The sequence below is a fragment of the Thunnus albacares genome, chromosome 15, assembly GCF_914725855.1.
Source record: "Thunnus albacares chromosome 15, fThuAlb1.1, whole genome shotgun sequence".
Lineage (NCBI taxonomy): Eukaryota > Metazoa > Chordata > Actinopteri > Scombriformes > Scombridae > Thunnus > Thunnus albacares.
In genome coordinates this window covers 17,673,817-17,691,051 of record NC_058120.1, presented here as the reverse complement: position 1 = coordinate 17,691,051, position 17,235 = coordinate 17,673,817, and the positions used below count along the sequence as shown (strand labels likewise).

General features: G+C 38.1%; 3 protein-coding genes across 3 annotated transcripts; all 3 read right to left on the bottom strand.

The window, feature by feature from the left end:
• Positions 1–1,683: 1,683 nt before the first annotated feature.
• On the bottom strand, positions 1,684–6,225 carry LOC122998616 (B2 bradykinin receptor-like). The gene is made up of 2 exons (XM_044375551.1): positions 6,124–6,225; positions 1,684–2,848 (listed from the first exon to the last, which is right to left on the bottom strand). Exons 1-2 carry the CDS (start codon positions 6,141–6,143, stop codon positions 1,825–1,827), a joined length of 1,044 nt encoding a protein of 347 aa, XP_044231486.1. The 5' UTR covers positions 6,144–6,225; the 3' UTR covers positions 1,684–1,824.
• Positions 6,226–11,403: 5,178 nt separating this feature from the next.
• On the bottom strand, positions 11,404–12,513 carry bdkrb1 (bradykinin receptor B1). The gene has a single exon (XM_044375547.1). It carries the CDS (start codon positions 12,511–12,513, stop codon positions 11,404–11,406), a length of 1,110 nt encoding a protein of 369 aa, XP_044231482.1.
• A 2,209-nt stretch (positions 12,514–14,722) lies between these two features.
• Positions 14,723–15,715, bottom strand: LOC122998548 (B2 bradykinin receptor-like). Its single transcript, XM_044375477.1, has one exon. The coding sequence runs from the start codon at positions 15,713–15,715 to the stop codon at positions 14,723–14,725; it is 993 nt and encodes a 330-aa protein (XP_044231412.1).
• Between the last annotated feature and the right edge of the window lie 1,520 nt (positions 15,716–17,235).

The window sequence follows — 17,235 nt, the reverse complement described above, 5'->3', positions numbered from 1 at the left end:
GAAGGATGTCCATGTTTGAAGTTATTGATTGACCATGAGGTCTCTGTTAGATCATATGACCATACTTGTTTGTAAGAAGGTGTAACAGTTTGTGGAAATGTACATTTAGGGACCAGACTGTTTTTAGCTTTGCTTCTGGAGAGGTATAAAGCTGTCTAGTTTGGGTTCACAATCTTTAGAGAAAGGGCTGGCTTTAGGGAAAGGGCCAGCTGAACAACATGCTTTCTATATAAAAATCCAAGACGATTGTATTTTTGTTTGTGTTTGGACATTTGTATAATTGTTACTGATGGTGTGATGGATTGTACAGTGTCTACAACTGCTCCAACAGGTAACAATGTTTAATGCTTTCTTTATGTGCCTCTTTCTGAAGAAAATTTCCCCAACATATACCAACATCACCTTTATATGAAATTTCATTTTTTAAATGATGTCCTGAACTGGAAAAAAAAGACCTTTTCCAGTGCTTACAAAAAGAAAAAAGTCCCCAGTCTCTCATTGTAAGACTTTATAATATTATATATTATTATAACAATATGTATACATTTATGGCATGTCAGCAAAAGATTCAGTGTAAGGCTTTTGCAATTATGCCACTGTAGGTGGTTACATTAAGTTGAATATACAAATTGTTTAACGATTTATGCACAAATGTTTTGTTTACACCATACAGAGAAACTGGCGTGACTGTGTGAGTCACTACTTTTCAGGCAGTGTACACAACAAAATTGTACAAATTGTATGAGCATGCAAATGTGTTCACAGTGCAAAGGTGGTCATTCTCTAGTCAGCTTGCAGATTTAAATTAGCCAGTCAAAGGAAGGATGCACACTGCCAGAGACAGAGGGGAAGAATATTACATGGATATTAAATATGTTTAGCATTAAAATATAACAAATCAGTAAAAGTAAGGTCATGTAAGAGTACAGAGCAAAAGATTCAGACACACACTGTATATACTGAATATCTACAAACATGCACAGAGGGCCAAGAAACATCTCACATTAAATTATCATTACTGCTACACAGAGACACAAAGTCTGTTTCCATCACCCACTACTTCCATTATCTTAGTTTGTGTCCATTACTTCTCCAATATAGAATAGAATTTGAAGGGCTGTTTAATTATGTAAGTGTTATTATTGTGTAAAATCTAAAAGCAATTCTGATGAAACAACAATTAGGGCATAAGTGTTAGGATGGCAGATGATGTAATTCTCACTCTCATATCCTGTACATTGTACAACTTCATCCAAGTAGTACCAGAAGCGGTCCAAAATGTAAACAGGATGTCATGAGTCGCATCTGATCACTTGCATTAAAGATGATCACACTGTCTCTTTCATTTGTCCTGATCTAAGTAGACATTGCACACTGTTGAGAAAGGCAAGACACACTAAAACCTGGCCTCCAAAAGCTTTGTCCATCAAAGAGTGTGTTGAGGAAGGTTTAAGACTGGGGAAAGACCCCAACACAGTAAGAAAAGTTGTGTGACAGCATACACCAGTGCTGTGGCCTCAACACCTACAACCCCTCTCTTTTTACAGTAGGTAAAGCCCTGAGTTATGAGCCATCTGGAGCAAAAAAACATGAGAGAGAGGGAGTTCAAATCCCAGCATACTGAGCAGGATCTGATGGGCTACCTTCCAAGGGGTACATCATGCATATAATAACCCCCTCTCTGTCTACGTGAACATGATGCAGGTATGACTCCAAATATTTTTCTTATCTCACTTCTGGGTCACACCCACTTCATCATGTGAAATTGTTCAAAAAACATAGACCATAAACTCTCAAAAAATCACAATCTTGCAGATCAGCTTGTCAGCAGACATCATTAGCTCGAACACTGCTTATTAGGTTGCTGCGTGTGGAGGTGAGGCTTAAGGTCGTTGTTCTCCTAATGGACCGCTGACTGAAGAGTTCCCGAACTTTTTTCTGAAAGTTCTTTCCTACAATGATGTAGAGGATGGGGTTGAGAACGCTGTTGAAGAAAGCTAAGTAGGTGAAGATCTGGCTGCAGATGTGTAGGATGGCTTGAAGGTCACATCCTTTCAGGATTTTAACTCTTCGGAGTGAGTCTAGTATCTTATAAAGGTGGAATGGCACCCAGCAGATCAGGAACGCCACAAGAACGACCAGCACTAGAGTGGTCGCCTTGTGCTCTGTTCTTGGAGTGTTCAACCCCTCCACTGACCGGTTCTTTAAAGCTTGAATGATCTTGACAGTGCACCAGGTAATGATAGAAATGGGGAGGATGAACCTGAAGATGAACATTATCCCTTCACACAACAGATGTATAGTGTCATTTGGGTATTTAAGATAGCAATGATCACCTTTTGCTTCCCTGAAGTAGAGTGTGGGGACACCCAGGAGCAACCCGAAACCCCACACCAGCAGACAGCACAGTTTGGCAAACTTTGGCCGACGAAACCTGTCATGAGACAGCGGGTGCACCAGTGCCACATAACGATCCATCACGATCAGAACAAGAAAGTAGATGCTGCAGCAGACATTCATATTGATGCCCAGGTTGACCAGTCGACACAGGTGATCACCAAAGGGCCACTTATAATTGTGGGCTACATTCACAGCCCAGAAGGGCAGACAGGACACCAGGACAAGGTCGGTAGCAGCCAGGTTGCTCAAGTAGATCTCAGCCACGGTGAAGGCCTTCTTGTGTAAGTAGAAAACCGTCAGGACAAACACGTTAAACACAATTCCCAGCACAGCAATGAGCCAGATATATATGACCATCCATTCCTCGGAATTGTCAAGAGGACAATCAGTGCCATTGGTGCTGTTATGATCTTTATTTACAGCTGTGGTGCTGAAATTAGTAGGAACACTGTGGATAGAGGAAGGCAAACAAGACAAAACATTATTATAATCATAATGTGGAATACTGAGAAACACTGACTTTTGAGTAATACTGAATACTAAATGGGATACTGAAAACCCCATTTTATTTTGCTTAGTGCAGCTCCCAAAGATGTTTGTATTGGTTGTGGACAAAAAACTGTGGCAAAATGTAGGCTCAACAGGAATTCATTTTATAAGTATCCTGTCTGGTTGTTTTTAATAAACTAACTTTATTAAAACAGTAGAGCAATCCTTATCCAATAACTTTCACATGTTTGTCAAGAGTTCATACTTTTTTGATACTAAACTGTTTTGATGCTGCTGACACACAATTTAACAAAGTCATGAAGGCTAAGCAAATAAGCCATGTAGAAGGCTACCATTACCAGACTACCATAAGACATGGTAACATGCAATGGAAAAAGTGAAACAAAAATCACTCAGATGTTTCCACAAACATTTATTGGCCTAAGAAAAAAACAAAACAAACAATGCAATGATATCTGCAAAACATGAGTGGGTGGGAGCTTCTTTGACAATGAGTGATGAAAGATAACATTTACTGGGATACCATGGTGGCCTCAGGGCTAAAAGCCTTTGATCCACATTTTGCCAATTCCTGTCTGGCTGTGGCTGGCTTTTCAACAATAACCTTACTGGTTTATTTATCAAGTACTATTGTCTGTGTGTTTCCTTTTGTACATGTTCCATAAACAATTTAGAATGCAATTTAGAATAACAAAATGTGTTATAGTTACTGTAATCTGTAGTTTTATTCATCTGTATGTGGGGCCACAACAGTACTGTATATGAAGTACTCATTTAATTTCATTTCATTAATATAACATATAATATAAAAGAGTGAAAGAGCAGGGCATGGGGGGTACCAGATTTGATGATCTGATACCCCTCAACTTCAAGCTGTAGCCTATTACACATTTCTGACTAGCTATAGCCTGGCAGTATTTGTAGTACAGTACATAATGAATGACCTGTGATGGTGAATCGGAAGTGGTCAGTATTTTAATTGCTTTAAACCAAACTAATTGGTATTATATTTAAATTTCAAGCGTATACGGTGTTGTTAGCTAATTTGTGATTGTTGCTTAGACATGCCATTTTATTAAACCAAGTAATCTCTGTCTGTTTATCTGTCTGTCTGTATGTATGTATGTATATATGTATGTCTGTCTGTATGTTTGTCATCCCCATATCTCGAGAACTGCTCATCTGATCTACTTCACACTTGGTGGGTGTATTGCTGGAGATACAAGGGAGTGCATTTTCCAATTTTGGTGCAATTTGGACACGTGGCACATTTAATATTAATAAACTTGGACTAAACAAGCAAACAGTGAGCTGCTCAGCTCTGTGTCTGTGTACACAGCAGAGGCTGTTTCATATAAACACTGTTACATCACAGCAGGGCGAGGCTTCTGGGCTCTGACTTGACTTCATACTTGGTGGAAGTACTGCTGAAGACCCAAGGGAGTGCAGTGTCAAGTGTAAAGCCATGTGGTCTTGCAACATGTTTAATAAACTTTGAATAAACAAGTGAGACAGCGAGCTCCATGTCTGAGTGCAGCGGGGTTATGTCAACACTTTCACAGCACAGCGGGGTGGGGTTTCTGGGCTCTGACTTGCTGAGCGGGACAAAGACATGCACTCCGCTCAGTTAAACTGCCTGAGAAAGAAGAACAAGCAGAAGAACAAACGAGACAAAACGAGACGAGACGGAGGCAGTAAAACCACCCAGTAGCCGCACAGACACATTTGATCAACCAAAATCAACCAGTGGAAAGTTATAAATTGCCTCTACAGTTCAACCTCAGTTTAGTCTCACTGGTAAATTTAAATCATTTCATTTGTGAAATCCTTATCGTTTTAATTGATACGATTGTCAGTTGATACATATATATGTGGTTCTCAAGAAATAATAAGTAAGCAGCCTGTTCCGAACAGGCACATTTTGAATGGGCACTGCACCAGTTTTAGCAAATAAGGATGTTTTGGAATCAAACATTCATCTTCTTTTACATAATTAGGAGAAATATTCATATAACCCCATCCACCCATGGATCAGGAGCTGAATATTATTCTATATGCTTCATTATGACATGAATATTATTTGTAATGTAAAATTAGCTTTTCCAACAGATTTGTTTGTGAATCTCAGGCATCATTTTTTCATGAAAATGCCGTCAGCAGCAGCCTGAAGAGCACAGAGACACACAGATAGGTAAACTGCAGGCATTTCTCAGATGGTTACATGATAGTTATGAGCATTGCTGTGGCTCTGTCATGACACGCTTGAGTTGTGTCGCCCAAATCAACAAACTGAAAGAAGGGCAGAGCCACAGAATGTCAGGTGAGGTTTGAAAACCTTACAGCAGATAGTTGTGTTAAACACAGCAGCAGATAACCTAGAAGTTATTTTTCTTGTAACATTTATTGGGAAGATCTATCATCAGTCAGTTTAAATACTAATTTCAATCTCTTGTTTGTATTCATAAAATAAAATGTAAAACATCTGATTAAAATCAGAAAATTCAAGCCTGTTTTAGGCAAGTTATATCAAAAATACATATTCATTGAAGTAAGTGCTTTGGAGAGTTACGTGTGTGTGCATTTGAAAGAGAAAAGAGAGATCAAATTCATACTGTTTATTTTGGCTGCCTTTTATATTTAAGAAAACAAACCTACGCCCTTAACTTAAGTTGCCAAGGTGCAAGCGCAGGAATGGTTATCTATTTGTCTACCAGTAACAGCTGTCATTCACCACTTCTATGCATATGCCACGGTACCATTTGTCAAGTACGACTTTTCCTTTTGTATTACTATTTAGCACTTTACAGAAACTTAATCTTTGACATTTACTGCATCTACAGTTTAAGAATAATTTCATCTACAGTATATTTGGAGCCACAACAGTGTAAAAATGCTTTCATTTCAAATGAATCCAAAGTCATTTTCATTAGACTTTATATTTGTGCATCAGCACAAAACACAGTTAAACATTTTTAAATACTCTTTATACTATATATATGTATCATTACTGTTTATTTAAACATTAAAGCTGATTCTTGCTGACATCTAACACTAAGCGTGATGACTCAAATAGTGAAAGAACAACAGTGCAAGTCCATATGTGACATATTGTAACCACAAAAATACCAGGTTTGTCTAGATTTAACCCTTTTCTGTGAGGATAATGGTAAAAACAGAAAAGTAATATACAGACCAAATAATGCTTGTACATACCTTGTAGGCAGATGAGCCATTTCTCTTAAGTAAGTCCAGATGTGGAATGTCCAGATACACAGCCACACCGTAGTCCTCCTTTCTGCTACTGTCTTCTGTCTGTCTCTGACTCACTCTCTGAAAGGAGAGAGGAACTGTTAAGTGATGTCAGATAAAGTTCTTGAGAATACCAGTTGCCTTGCTCTATTGCCCCACCTTCCTGCTAATTCTGCCTCCTGTTTTTTTCCCTCCTGCACTGTATACACAGAATGTCATTCTTAACACGATATAAGGTCAGATTGTTTTTTAAAGGGGAAATATTATGATAATGGTATATAATGGAATAAACAACCGATTCTGCTCTGATCCAGAGCAGCTTACCGGTGGGAAAAGTTTGTTTTCTAAATCTTTTGGGTTTACGTGGATTTATCTTCAATCTTGCTTCTCACGTAGCTGGAGCAAAGCTAACACCAAAGTCACACACCACCTCAGCTGCTGTCATCAATAATTAACATCTTAAATGCTGGTGAGTTTATATAATTTCATAAAGAATAACATTGCAGCCTTTAGATGACATTGTTTTGAGTGTGGATGAAGCAGGTACAATGTTAGCATAGCTCTGATCGATCTAAACTTCATTCAGAAAACATGCATTTTAAAAGTTGTTTGCTCGTTGTCTTGCAGACAGACCTGACAAAGGATGAATTCAGACATTTTACAAATCAACATCATGATGTAGTTATTTTGGAATCCTTTTGATCCATTTATTGCAATTAATGCAGCAAAATCTAAGTTTACACCCAAATTGACCATTCTGAACAGAGCTATTTAGACGGGATGAGAAGGTTGCTGTGGTGCTTAATATTTGATGTACTTTGACCAAAGTATGTCAGAAATTCTATTAAGACTCCAGAGAACTGTGTTAACTTGTGGAAAAGGGGTATAATATGGCCCCTTTAATACACATGACCTGGATGGGGAAGTTACTAAACAAATTTGGATGACATTTTATCTCCCATCTGTCTTTTTATAAATATCATACTGTAATGCTAGAAAATGTTAGTGACAATTCAGTAGTAATACCCAGGAAACAACAAGCAGCTTCCAGGCTAATTACAGGAAGAGAGAAGAGGTTATGTAAACCAGCTTTTTATGAGTGAACAGTGACAATATGATCAGTTTGTATTGACTAAATCCAGACACCCACCAGATGAGCATTCCTTTCTTGGTCTTGTGGTTCTTTGCAGTGTTTGAGAACTTTCTGTCACTGTTATCAGGAATGTGTTTTCTCCAAAGATACATAAATTAACAGATTCTAAAATTATCGTTGTTGTGACATTTTTTGCTAGGCAATAGGGTTACATTAGTAATACCAGGCTTAATGATATATATTATATATATAAATGCTGTGCACTTTGGCACCTTAGATGTTTAGATGCCAGGTGTTTGAGTGAGTCCCAGATTTATTCTGCAGCAAGGCAACAACTCCAAGCACACAGCCAGAATCATAAACATCATTCAATGACAAGAAGAACAAGGAGTGCACAAGCACAAGGAGTGCTGCAACAAATGGTGTTGCCGTCCCACAGAGCCCTGATATCAACATCATCGAGTCAGTCTGTCAACTACCTTGAAAAACTGTCTGCAAGTGTCTCATTTAGGTTTCTTCTGTTTACTGCACTTTGTATGAAGTCAATTTTAGGCCTTTATTAGATAGTGGAAGTAGAGAGATGACAGAAAATGATGGGAGAGAAACATGGGCAATGGCATGCGACAGATGTCCATGGCCGGACACAAATATGGGATGTTGGAGTTTATGGTGGGTGCCTTAACCCATATTCAGGGGATCACCAAAGTCAGCATGCTTCATAGTCTAGGGACCATGAGTGTTTGTACAAAATTTCATGGCAATCCATCCTATAGTTGTTGAAATATTTCTGTCTGGACCAAAGTGGTGGGACAACAAACTGACCATCATTGCCATCCCTAGCGTCTTCAGTGTTGCTATAGAGTCTTTTTAAAATATCACTGGAAGTGCTTTTATTACTATGGCTAAGACACACTGGCTTTACTAGCTGTAGTCTCACAAACATCTGCTCCACATTCATTTCAATTAAGACGGGAGAACAATGCAATTACTTCCTGTCTGGAATAGATACTTCCTCGCTCACTTTGCAGAGAGTTCATTGACTTGTGAAGCAATGAAACTCTTGAATGTCCAATTAATGTAAATAAGGGGATGAGATTAAACTTTTGTTATGTAAGCACTGATTGATTATTTCCTTGTTTGTATACTGTCAGTGCATGCTTTATAAGATACAAGGAGCAGAATTATAGGAGGGTTGTTGTATGACTGGCTGTTACTGTGAGGGTGGGGATATAGACAAGAGGTAGTTTTCACAGAAGACACTCTGACTTGTCATGGGAGGAAACCAACAGGTGTAAATAATGATTTTTTAAAAAAAAATAAAGAAAAAAAACCCGCTGAATTTCATTTAGCTTCTTCAGTTTCAGGGTCCTGGTATTGTACATGCTGGCTCAGTTGGACACTTGAATAGAACAGAGCCATTTATTGATAATTACCTCTCTGCTTTTCCTAATCTAACAAGTCAAAATGTCTGCTATGTAAAATCGATTTATAAAACGCTGAATCATTTTCAATTTGTGAAATTATTATGTTAGGTGGAGGCAAGATAGTTCCAGCAACTTGCAATTCCCACCCACACTATTTCCTCCACTGCCAGGCAGAAAGAATTTCACTCTCAACAGCTTGTGTGTAAAATTCTTCTTGTCAATCTAAGAAGGACTGGCATGATGGGACTGCAAGATCCAGTAATCAGTGTCAGGCTAAATGAGCCAAGTGAAATGGGGAATCTGGCAATAAGCAGCTGAAATCAATCAGTGCTACACATGGGAATAAACACATTCACACAAATAACTGTTATGATTCGTTGAAACAGCGCTACATGTTCTTGAGGGGAAGAAAACAGAGACTGGTAAATTTTTTTGCCTGCACAACACAAATGCAGCATAAAACATGTAAAACTTTATGTTTTTCTGTCTGTGTTATGTTTATTGTCACATAAAGCAAAGGAAAGCCTGCTGGAAGACAATATAATGAGTAACAAACAGTCAATGGAATGGAGCTGGAATGCAATGGAGCAGTCAGGAGCTATAACTGTATTATTATTTTTTAAAATATAAATTGAATTCACACCTCCTCATCAAAGGTTATTTTTATGAGCTGTGAGCACTCTCAGATTGTTTAATTAGATTTTTTTTGTGGATGCATGAAGAGGCAGGATTTCACAAGAAAAAAGCAAATTACTGTCCCACAAAATAAACTTGATTTAATGGATCAGATTTTCTTTTTTTTTGTTTTTGTTCCTATAGTTGATCATCTTACTACCACTCCTCTCATCAAAGGAACCAGAAAGGCGTAGCAAGCTAGGGAAATGGCATGATCGTAACAGTGTCTTGGTGCCAAAAACAAGCCCTCACAGTAATTAACTGGGATTGTTTATGTTATTAGATTTTGATAATAGGGCTGTGGAAGTGGATGTCAAGTCAAACATACAGTAGACCAAATGGCTGATAGAGTCGCATGTGAATGCCACGGAAATTTTTCTTCTTTTGTGCGACATGTCAAATCATACTGTTGATAAATAATTTGGTAAATTTTCAACAAACTCAACAAAGAGCCACCATAACTGCCAGTCCTGATCATAGCTATTTCTAACATAACCTGTAACCACACAACATAAAGTCACCCCTTGGACTTGGAAGTAAAGGTAAACTACTAAAGAAAGTAAATTACTTAATTAGGCATTCTTCATTCCTTGAACTTTTGTTTCCAACATTTTGAGAGGGTTACATTTATTTCTTACCAAAACCAAAAGCACATCAGAATTTTGAAGCTGTGAGACGATACTCTTAATTGTGTCTTGTTACACTTGCTAGGCTACTATATGATTATGACAATCACTGTTTGGGTGAGGGGTTCAGCAATTGTTTGGGGGGCTTGTTGAAATCCTCTCCTCTCCCTGACCATGCCCCTATGTCCAAGTTGTTGGTATGTAAGCAACCATAAAAAATAAAAAATAAGCTGAAATTTGTGTCGATAGAACTGTTTGTATTTTTTTTTTTTTTACTGTAGAATGTGTCTTTAAAGAGTAATTTACTACCCAGCTGAGAAGCCAGGTATTAAGTTACTCTTCACTGCCCTCTACACTACACCGGGAATTACTGATGGGTGCATTTTGTTTAGTTGTCAGAGGTGTGCGCTGTTGCTCTTGTAACCATACCTACAGTGATGTCACTCTTCTACATCACTGTCGCAGGGTGAGAAATTGAACCATAGAAGTCAACAAACATAGGATTTTCAGCTGCTGTTAATTTGCTCTTTTAAACTCATAGCAGACTTTCTAGAAACACATCTCCACATTCATGAAAAGAGTATCAAAACACTTAATTAATCAAATGCATATCATGCATCATGCAAAAATGTAAGGACATAGTTCCCACTGCAAAAATGGCAATACTCAAAAGTACATAAAATGCAACTGAACTGCAATAATGCAAGGTTAAATTCATTTACATGAGTAAAGCAAGCAAGTAAAGCAAAATATGAGTTTCAAACAAATTATGCCTTTGCATGCCAGACTAATGTTTATTATGCTATTTTGGATGTTCAACTGAGATGATTATATAGATTTTTCCAGTAATGTGCAAAAATACATGAATGTTGATGATTCTGTAAAGAGAAACTGACATAACTCTGTATGTCACTACTGAAAAAATGTTTTTTGTTTACATGCCAAGATATACAAAGAGAAGTATTAAAGTTAATATATACAAAGTACATTGGTGGCCATTTCTCATATAAGCCTGTGAACTTGTTTTGTGGAGCCAAGAGAAAGAATGAACAAGCAAAGAGAAGACATTAGAACACAAACATAGGATTTAAGTTATGGCAGATTTTGTTTGGTATATTTAACATTAAAATACGACAAGTGGCATTATCACAAATGACACAAGTCAGTATCATTATTATTATTATTATTATTATTGTTCCATTTCTTCTACAGAATGCGTCCATTATCTCTGTCTGGGTCCATTATTTCCGCAAAGCACCGTGTTAAACATCATTTGATACTGCTGTTTAATAGTATAACTGCATTGTTATTGTATTAAGCCTCATGAAATAATAATTTGAGAGTCATATCCTGTGTATTGTATCACTTCATCCATAAGCTGCAATGAAAGTGGTTGAAAATGAGGACAGGATGCCACGAGAAAGAGTTACATCTGATCATTTGCATTAAAAATGACCACAGTCTTAATTTGCTCCGGTCTGTGGATGTAAGTGGACACAACAGAGCGCTGATATGTGGTCATATCTGATCCCCTGTGATGATATCTAGTCTGCCTGTAGATGGCGCTAACCTTCCTTCTGAAATATTGCCCGGAGAAGACATACAGCAAAGGGTTGAGGGCACTGTTGAGAAAGGCCAGATACGCTGAAAACTGTCCTCCTATGTCCAGAGTGTGAGCCCACAGCCTCTCATCCAGCACATGGACGTCACAGAGTATGTCGAGGAAGGTGAAGACCTGGTAGGGACACCAACACAATAAGAATAGTAGTGTGACAGCATATACCAGAACTGTGGCCTTGGTGTCGTTACTGTCATGAAAAGCTATAGTCTCTCTCCTCCGTGCTAAAGCTTTGATTATGGTCCCACTGCTGAAAAAAATGATCGGTACAGGGAGTACAAAGCCCATCACATTATTCAGAATTTGGTGGGCCAACTTCCAAGACCTGTCATCACTATAATCCAGTATACAGGATGTTGTATTATACTCCTCAATGAACTTCACCTTTCTGTGAATAATGACTGGCATGCTCAGTAGGAACCCTAATAGCCACAGGAAGAAGCAGATCACCTTGGCATACAGTGTCCGTCTCAGCCACCTGGCCTTCATGGTCTTCACCAGTGCTAGATAGCGGTCAACACTAATCATGACAAGGGTATATATGCTGGTGTAAAAATTGATGATGATGAGGGAGTTGACCAATTTACATAAGGCATCTCCATATGCCCAGTTAAAGTCATTGCGGATGTACATCGCCCAGAAAGGGAGGCCACACAGGAGAATAAAATCAGCCAGTGCCAGGTTGCTCAGGTAGATCTCTGCTACAGTTAGTTGATCCTTATGAGTGAGGTACACACCCAGGACAAAGCCGTTAAAGAGAAGGCCTAACAGGGATAAGGTAAAAATGTACGGGGGAATGATGGTGTGGACGATCTCCCATACTGCAGAGACTGGAGACTCTGATGGACCGGATGGTAGGGATGCACTGCTGTTTTCAAACCACAGTGGCGTCACAGATACAAGGTTCACTGGCTCCATGGGCTACATTACAGAACAGTTACACATCAATCATCAATAAAATGGATTTATTTCATTCAAAATGCATGGTGGTATGTTGTTTTGACAACTACTGCATAGGAGATTAAAACTGAACAAAGTCACTTCTTATAAAATAAATAAACCATATTGTCAAAAGATAAATTAGTCGTTAAAAAATGTATCGTAACACATCAATAAGTTAACTCATTTCCCTTTAGTTGGACAGAATCACTCATTATTCCAGTGTATGATCAGTAAGACCTTCTGTATAGTTTTCATGTAGTACCTTCAATAATTTTGTGCAGTTAAATGGCTGAACAACTCTCTACATTAGTACCTGCTAGAATTTATTAGCAATCATAACAGACTATAATACACAAAATAAAAGGGAAGTTACATGAAAAGTTCTTACCTCAAGATTAAAAAATGTGTTGTTCCTTCTATGATCAAAATACTAGATGGCAAAAAATGTGTCTGAGAGGGGGCTGATCTGTGTACGCTGAGCTCCTGGCAAAGAGTACACAGCGAGTCAGAGGGGAGATCTGCTTCAAGCGTTTTTGTATATAGAGTTGCATTCTTTCTCCTGCTTGGCCAAGAGGTCCAATATATCAACTTGTTTATGAAATAGTCTTTCACTGCGTACACATTAGAGACAAGCCAAAGCTGCAGGTGGCATTGCACCAAATGACCACTACTGCAGACTTTTGAGAAAAGTTTAAGAAAGCAAATATCAATTATTATGATTTAAGTATAGTTAAAATAAAACTGACACACAATTTTTTCATGTGATCATAACAAGATTCCTCAATCCAAACTCCTGATACGTGCAGTTCATATAAATGTTACAAACTTCCATCTGGTTAGAAGGATTACCAGGATTATTCTCTAAAAGCTCTCTATGCTTGGATGTTGAGATCTCAGTGACTCATTCTTTTCTTTTCTTTTCTTTTCAGTTTATGAACTGTTTAGCTACAGTTAAGTTCTAAATGTTTGACTAAATGAGTACTGATTTAGTTCTTTGTTCTTAATTCATTCTTAATCTCATCCTAATTCACGCTGATGAAACAACAATAACATACATGAGATGGCTTAAAACCAACAAACACAAATAAATCAGCAAATGGGGATAGAATATGTTATATACACAGTATTTTCACCTGTCAGGACGTGTTATCTAAAATTTACAATGGTTAAGGCTGTAGCTTCCCTTTTATGGTCAAAATGATAACAGCGCATTTGAATTATGCAGTCAATTAAGATATTCTGGAAGAGAAGTCACCAGAAAACTAGCTCATCGACATCCAATGTATAAACAATGCTTTCCTATCAAAAAACAGACATTCCATCCTTCTTATTGTTATAGATGATTTATTGACTTTATTGAAGACAGTAACCTACATACATGGTCTAATTAGCTTATAACAACGTTCAAAGATTATTTTTCAAAGCCTGATTGGAATATCTTTTTTGTGAATTCTTAACATTTGTGCAATTAAATGCCATTTTTACTCTATGTAGTGTTGATAGTGCAGAAGTTAAAGCGAATAACTATATTATACTATATACAGTTTTACAGATATATAAACATAATGTCAGCTTCACTTGGTCTTTTGGAGTAGGGCTAGTTTCAATATGTGAAGTCATTCAAGAAAACAAACCCCAACATCTTAAAAAAACAACTCAGCTTCATGATAGTTCATACAAAAATAGAAAGCTCAGCCTCCAATAACCTCAGTGAGAAACACCACCAATTTAAGCTTTGGTTAAAGACAGCCTGGGCTTTGTTTAGCAAGAACAACAGTGGAACACTTCTAAAAGGAAACTACTGTATTGTTCACAATGATAAAATACAGAATCAAGTTCAAGATGATAATCATTATACAGTGCAATGGCAAACATTAGGCAAGGGTAACTCTAGAGGTTATTTATCCCAAACAAAATTGTGGAATTGCATATTTCCCAGAAATGACTGGACTTTCCACTTCACTAAAACTGACTGATTCTTGGAAGTATCAGACCAAAAATCAAAATAAAAAAAGTTAAAAAGGTTTGCTTTACAACTGATTACTTGCAAAAGTCAAGCGGCAATAGATGAATGAGCCACTGCATATTAGTTAAACTCAATTCTTAACAGCTGTTTTTGGTCAGAATTTCCTCTGTATGTGTAGATCAATTTAGATTTTAGTACTCTCAGTTTGTTTAGTTGAGTTCAGATGGGCGTTGGAATTACCAGACTCCAACATTGCCGTTTCCTCCTGCACAGCGTCCGTCTGAACACTTCCCTCGCCTTCTGTTTAAAGTGCTTTCCAACAATAACATACAGGAAAGGATTCAATGAACTGTTACTGAAGCCAAGATAAGTAGCTAACTGGTTGCCAATATCCAACACATAAGCCCATGTACACCCAGAGATGACTTCATAATAATCCAATGTGTCCAAGAAGATTACTATTTGGTAAGGCAACCAGCAGAGGATGAACACAGCCAGGACGACGAGCACGAGATACACCGCTTTCCTTTCCACACTTCCTCTGCTGCCTTTTCTCATCTTCTGGCTGCTTTGAAGGACTTTAATGATATGGTAACTACAGAAGGATACAATAGGAACAGGGATAAGGAAGCCAACTATGCTGACAGTCATGTTGTAACGCAGTCTCCAGCCATCATGGGGATATGCGAGGTAGCACGCGTCAATGCCCAGATCAGGGAAGAACTGCACAGAGCGGAAGAGGATAGCAGGGAAGCTGAGTAAGATGCCAGCAATCCAGATACTGAAGCAAATCCCCCGTGCCCAGAGTGCTCGTCTCTCCCTTCCCTGGGACAGGGGTCTGGTGAGGGCCAGGTATCTGTCCATGCTCACAAGCGTAAGGAACAGCACGCTACAATAATAATTCATCCCAATGACAATGTTGACAAGCTGGCACATGGGCTTCCCAAATGTCCAGTGGAACTTGTTGATAATGGTTGCCACCCAGAATGGCAGGCAGGAAACCATGAGGAGATCAGCTACTGCCAGGTTGCTCAGGTAGATGTCAGCCACGGAGCTGTGCCGCTTCTGGAGACAGAACACGTAAAGCACAAAGGAGTTGCCGATCACACCAAGAAGGCTGATGATGGACATGTAGGCAGGCTGCATGGTGTGAACCCAGTCCCATGCGTCTGTGTGGTTACAAATTAGCTCAGCTCTTGAGGCATTCGCCATAAGTCACTCACCAGCTGAGCCGGAGATCACTGTGAATGCAGCTGCACAGAAACAGCAATTTTAGAGGTAGAAAGATACAGTTGTGCTCAAAACTAAATGGCAAAACATATACCAGTAAAACCTTTTAACTGTGTCAACACAGGTTTTATGCATTTGTTGCTACCTTCACATCAGTATCTGAGTTCTAAGTGTGGAGGGACAGTTGATTTAATGGAGTGTAGATAATGGTGGTTTATCAGATCAGAGTACACAGCACGCACATGCCATTGTCAAATAGAGGAGTCTTAGCAACAGATAAAGGGTGAATTAGTGTAATGTGGGAAACTGCCCGCTGCCAAATGTGGGACAACTAAGCTCAAATGCATCTATCTCTTTTTCTACCAAATGCTAATGATTAGGACTGCTGTCAAATTAAACCTGGAGTGTCATGTAATTGAAAACACACAACTCCACACATGTGACATACTTGCCGTGAAATCTAGTCAAAGCTCAATGATTTTCAGTAATTTAATGTAAAGGATATCAATTTGTCATAAATGAAGCAATGCTGCCAATTGTTATCAGATTGTGTTTATGATATATTCATGCCTCAGAATGGTAAAATTTAAGTCAATTTTTCATTGTCCCACTTTAGAAAATGCGGGACAGTCATATGTTGTTAAATTGGTTAAATATGCATTTAAGTACATTAAATTTGCAGTAAGAATAGTTATTCAGTTATTCTTGTAATGATTAATTTTAACTTATTTTTAAGCAAGTTGCAAATTATATTATTTCTAATATTGATACATAATATAATACTACATTACTACACTATCTGTAACAGCAAAAACATTGTAATTACTGAATTACAAAATGTGGGCATGCACTTTTGCCTTTAGTGTAACTAACCAGAGAAGTTTTTATTGTTTGAATTAAGGTGATTTAGACCTTTCAGTGAGTGTCCCAGATTTCAGCCTGAACTGTCCCACATTAGGAAATGCACAAAATCTGGGACAATTTGAAACAGGGAACATTTTTTTTTTTGCCATTTCTTCTCCAAGTGTGATATCTGCATTCTCTTTTCTGATATGATTAGAAAACACCTTGGGGATTTCAGAATGGTATTGGGTGTGGATATAATATATTGGCTTCATATCGAAATATATTGCTGAAGTGCCAATTGCAGAAATTGCCCCACATTACTCAGTTCACCCTACAGTATCTGATTGAAAAAGGCCACATATTTATAACTTCATGGATTTACAAACAAATACAATAATTAACAGAGTTGGGGAGTAACTACATGAAATGGCGTTATGTGAATTACAAAATAAATGTGAGTCAGTTACTGAGGTCATTACAGAGAGGCTACATCTGAATATATTCTTTCTGGTAAAAAGCTTATATGTAGAATATAACATTTATTCTGTTGTTTGCATCCTTTTGCCATGCAGGAATGTCTTCTTTTGGCATATTTCCAGACAACACAGGTCAGCAAAGCTGTTGGGACAAATTTGAGTGCAACACCACCGAGGGTA